Source organism: Morone saxatilis, unplaced genomic scaffold (assembly GCF_004916995.1).
Source record: "Morone saxatilis isolate NCDOM2014 unplaced genomic scaffold, NCSU_SB_2.0 Contig6, whole genome shotgun sequence".
Taxonomy (NCBI): Eukaryota; Metazoa; Chordata; class Actinopteri; family Moronidae; genus Morone; species Morone saxatilis.
In genome coordinates this window covers 2,849,932-2,855,075 of record NW_023340206.1, presented here as the reverse complement: position 1 = coordinate 2,855,075, position 5,144 = coordinate 2,849,932, and the positions used below count along the sequence as shown (strand labels likewise).

Sequence of the window (5,144 nt, the reverse complement as noted above, 5' to 3'; positions counted from 1 at the left end):
GAAAGCAAAAGAGAGAGAGAGAGAGAGAGAGAGCTCTCCCTCCCTATAATCAGCGACCGACGGGAGGGGGCGGAGCCGAGGCGCCGTGACTGTAACGCGATAGCTGCTCAGCTCAAAAAGCGCGATCACTCACACACACACTCTACACACACCTCCCAGACGCGTTGCACAGGACACACGCCGGTGTCGGAGCGGAGCGCAGGCTGTACGGAGCCGCTACCAGAGAGAGACACACACAGGGGGGAAGAGTAGCGGTGCCGCAGGAGGTGGCATGACATGAGCGGTGTTTTTGGGCAGCAAGAGCGCAACACTTTTTTCTTATTTCTTATTCTGTGACTTTAAAAAGCTGCTTCTGGCACTCGGACTGAGGCTTCCAGGGCTTTGAGAGCCGTTACTGTGGACTTTGGCTCGCTGCAGCCGAGCCCCTTCAGGAGAACCGACCCTCGTGTGCGCAAAATACGCGGGGACGCAGAGAGGGAGATACGGAGACTGGGAGCCTCTCAGTCGGAACTTGGCGCACCCTGGAGCCGCTGTCCAGACCCTCCGGAGCGCAGAAATCGCCCGAAGCCTCCCAGCTGCGGAGCGCACGCAGTATTGATCAAGGAGTTTGTTTGTTCACTCATTTTTTTTTTTTTTTGGATGAGGTTTAGTGACTCCGCTAAATGGACAGACTTAAAAGGCAAAGGGCTGCGCAAATTAAAAACACCTCTGAATTTCTCCAGTGACATGTAGTTGGCACACTGTTTTCTCCACCAATGGTTTAATAAACGCAGAGGGATTATTTAGTTTTGACTGGTGCTGAAGCGGTGTGGATTTTCTTTTTTTGTTGGAGGAACAGCATAATCTATATTCTACGAGTTGGAAACATTAGAAACTTAAAAGCTCTCCACGAGTTTTCTGCGTCATCCAAGATGGATTTTGTGTCATCCTTGATTGGATTTTTAATGGCAATGTGTCATCTGGCATCGAGAGTCAGAGGAGAAGATGGTGAGTTTTAGTTACTTCTTTGATTTTGACGCACGCATGGTCTGTCTCAACCAAAACACTGAAAAATAATATTCCATATCACAAATGTATGAATGTAGTCCAAAACATCCCACAGCCTACCTTTTAAAAATATCTATTTTTAAGAGCTCCTTGTATACAAACGCCTGGCATGATAGAGCCATTGTGTTGTTACCAGATCCATGTGTCTCCTCTGGGTCTCTTTTCCCCTAAAAGGCAAATGGTTTATAGGCTTAACCCTAATGTACCATGATGACTTTTTTTTAATTTAAGCCAGTGACTAATTCAGCCATTAGCTGTTACACATTCCAAACTAAAGAACTTAGATGCTCTCATTAAAGATTTATCAGATCTGAAACAGTCATCTGTCCCAGCTAGACTGAGAGCAGGAGGGAGAACCCACTATCACCTCAGTGGACTGTGAATGAGTTGATTATATGCATGAAAATTCAAACACATTGTTTACCCCGTTGTTTTTCTCTGATTTAATTATTCATCAGGGGAAATAAACAAACCCGTGCCTGATTAAAAAAAAATGCTATTTCACATCAGGGTGGAAGCAGATTTTTAGGCGTAGTCTGCGCTGCTGTTTTACAAACGTCCAAGAAAAGCGTGCGTAAAAGCTCCACTGTCATTGTAGGGTTTGACTAATATGACTGTAATAAACGCCATTATAATCATTATCCTCATCAGCCACCACAAGCCTCTCTCCTTAATTATCTCCTCGTGCTCCTCGGGGTTGTGTGCGCAGGGTGAAGGCAGGGCTGCTGGTGGCTGAGCGCCCGGCGGCTCCAGGCGGCGGCGCACCGTCACCTCCGCGCACCCTCAGCAATCAAATGACAATAAGATGGGAGATTATAGTGCAGGGTGAGAGGCAGAATAGCAGCCCCTGAGAGCCGCCTTGCTTTCAGGCACTTGAGGAGGGCTAATTCTTGCCGCAAAGCACCGAGACAGCAAATGAGTCCATATTTGACGTACTGCTGAGAGCGTGAAACAGCGCCAAATTTATTTAGGAGCCTCATTAAATGTGGATTTAACATCAGGGAGCGCAGCGTTCCATCTGGCGACTTGAGTACAAAATGATCAAATAATATTAATAACAGTCACAATCAGTCTTCAGCTTCATTATTTCACCAGAAACGCGCAGACGGGGTCGGTGCTGTTGTATGTAAGGGGGCTTACCATACAGAGAAGTGACGCCACTGGTGGGATGACACATGGCCTGGCGCTCACTCATCCTTGTATGGCACGTTCCGACTCTGGCATTGCTTTTACGGTGGTTTGACTCCGGGTGTCCCAGTGGCGGAACTAGAGAAATATTCACGGGGTGGCGGGAGGGTGGCATGGAGACGTTTAGGAGTGGCAGAAATATATGCTGATTTAGTCCCATACATCAATATTTGCTTGGAAAAGCCCCCAAATGAAGATATTTGAACCTAAAACCTTACATTATTGTGGCACAGTAGTAAAGCATTAAATAGAAATATCTAAAAGGGCATTAATAATCAATAAATTGTTTTATTTCCAAATATTCTGCTTTTTTTCAGTGAACTTAAGCCCATTATGTAGTCTAAAATGTGGCCATAAAAGACCATTAAATTATATGTGTTAATTTATTTATTTTTTGTTATTTTTTAAATGAGTCTAAATTAATGTGTTCAATTTGACAGCATTAGGGGGCCACCCCACGCCACCGCTCTTGGTCCGCCCCTGGAGTGTCACCGTTTTATACTGTAGGTGCGTTTTCGCTGCCTGGAGCCAGGTGGGATTTTTGCACGAAAAGGAAAAAGGACAATGTTTCTGCATACTGTGTGTCTTGTATCCACACACCTTACTTGGTTTATCTTTTCCTACGATAATACATCGACTGTTCCAAATACAATGTATGTTTTTTTGTATAGTCGTCTGCATGCAGCTGCTGTGGTTCCATTTCACCAGGAGTAGGCGTTTGACGAGCTGTTCATGATCCCATGATGACTGTTGAGCCTTTACAACACCACCCGCTGCTCTCTGTTCACTTCCCATGGGCTCTTCCTCTTGTTTAGGCTACTTGTTTTAAATAGGACAGTCATCCTAGCCATCCCTCTCAATTTCTCTGTGTGTGAGTGTGTGTGTGTGTGTGTGTGTGTGTGTTTTACTGGCTGCCTGTGTACCCGTTGATCAGAGACAGATGTGGGCCTCTTGGCAGCCATCAGGCGAGCAAGACGCTAGATCCCCCCACCACTCTCTCTCTCCCTCCCACCCTCTCTCTCTCTCTCTCTTTCCCCTGCCAAGACACTGCACCGCAGGTCCCTGCCTCCATGCTCCCCCTCAAGAGCCACATTACACAGATGCCAGAGGAAAGAGAGACTGAGAGCAGAACAGAACGGCGACAGAAACAGGGAGGTTCAGAGAGACAGGAGAGAGAGAGAGATGTGAGGGGACAGAGAGACAGCGACTGCGGAGAAGAATGGGAGGCAGATGCACAGCCACCCAGGGCACAGAGAAGAGAGCGTGGCATCCACAAGGCTATAACGTGAAGGAACAGAAAGGAACAAGGAGAGAGAGACTGAAGGCGAGGAGGGGTGGGGGGGAGGTTGTGCATCAAACAGAGTGTGAGAGGAAGAAAGGGCAACATCAAAGCGTGCCGGGGTCACAGAGTTAAAATGGCACTGAACAGATCGCATTAAGGGTTTGTGAGGTGACACTATCGTCTGGGGTGACACAGCTGAATCACAGCCAGAGCTCTGCAGGGGAAGTAAGAGAAGTAAAATCTACAATAAAATAACAAACACTCTGTTACAAAATGATGCTCTCATGAAAGTGAAGCACACTGGAGTCACATTAAAGGTTTGGAAAGAGTTCCTGCGTTTGATGATAGACTCCATCTGGTTTTAGCAACTTGACACATTTCCAGAAGCAAAAGGTTTTCCCTTTAAAATATGATGTTTTGGAACAAAATGATGCACGCCTGAGGGATCTCAGCCAGAAACCTCGGCGAGTGTAAAAAATCTTACATGGTCTGAAGGTAAATGATCCATGAAAAACGTTTGGTGCAGTTGCGGCCTGCTGTTTTCTGCTGGTAAGCATCCTCACGTGGAGTAGAAAAGGTCCCTTTTCACGTCTCAAGAAGATCTATTTGCTGCAGTCTTTGTATCCGAAGCATAGAGACTTCCACTCCACTTGTACTGTAATTACAATAGTTTGACTCAGTGACATGTACATCAATTACTTCTTACCACAAGCATTAATATTCAGGCCATTAAGCAGCTCATTTGCATGTTTATTGAGTGGGCGGCTATGCATCCTTTCCACCTATGGTATCGACTTCTTCCAGAGTTGGATTTCTTCTCATTTAATCATTTATTTCCCAAACGTTAGCTCCTGGGTGCATTTTTATCCTCTTCGTTGGTCTTTGTTAGCCCTTCTCTATTTGCTTTTTCTCTCATGCCTTCGCCTTTTCTCCCTCCCTCTCCTTAAAAAAAACCTTCCCTTCAATTCTTTGCATTTCTCTGGGTTTTAATCTGGCCCAGCCTCAGAGGTATCAGCTGCGAAAACAAGGTCAGCTATTAGCATTCATAGCCAAAGACAAACTGAGCGGACCCGTTCAATACCAGTCAGGTATGAGAGACGCAGGCTCACGCAAAGCCCCGGTACAGCCCACCGCACTTGGGGTGAAATTAAAAACAAGACCCCCATAAATAAAACAGAGCTGGGTCTTTTCGCTCTGCCGCATTAGCCGCACAGGGGGGTCTTAACGGGCGCTCAGGGACCGGTTTAGATGGAAGCTGGAGGGGGTTAGCATTGTCAAGAGGCAAAGCTTTTTAAATTTACTGTAATTCACAAGCGGGGTTAAAGAGGAGAGGGTACACATGGAAGTGAATTTAAAAAGAAACCTGCTTTTGTTAGAACTGCAATTCTTTCAGAAGGGGTTTTTAAAGCAGCTGGCCTCTGAAAGGTAACATTCTGTAAGTGGTGGTGTGGAGGGTGGTAGAGAGGGTGGCAACAAATCACCAAGACTCTTGCAGCAAAGCTCAATCCCTCACAGCTCCCTCTTGCTGATGTAGGCTCGGCTATTTCCACTCTTTAGTCGGGGAAATCTTTTGTGAAAAGTGCTTCGGCGGTGCAGGTTTGGAGAGACAAAAGGGTGCACTGGGGGG

The 5,144-nt window shown here is 46.4% G+C and overlaps 1 protein-coding gene across 3 annotated transcripts in view; it reads left to right on the top strand.

Annotated features, from left to right (window-relative positions):
- Positions 1–142: 142 nt before the first annotated feature.
- Positions 143–5,144, top strand: part of nrp2a (neuropilin 2a) — a 60,369-nt gene continuing 55,367 nt past the window's right edge. For all 3 annotated transcript variants that reach the window (XM_035677550.1, XM_035677549.1, XM_035677551.1), the window contains exon 1: positions 143–987. In XM_035677550.1, coding sequence (XP_035533443.1) covers positions 912–987 — 76 coding nt within the window. In that variant the 5' untranslated portion in view covers positions 143–911. The remainder of the gene's footprint in view (positions 988–5,144) is intronic.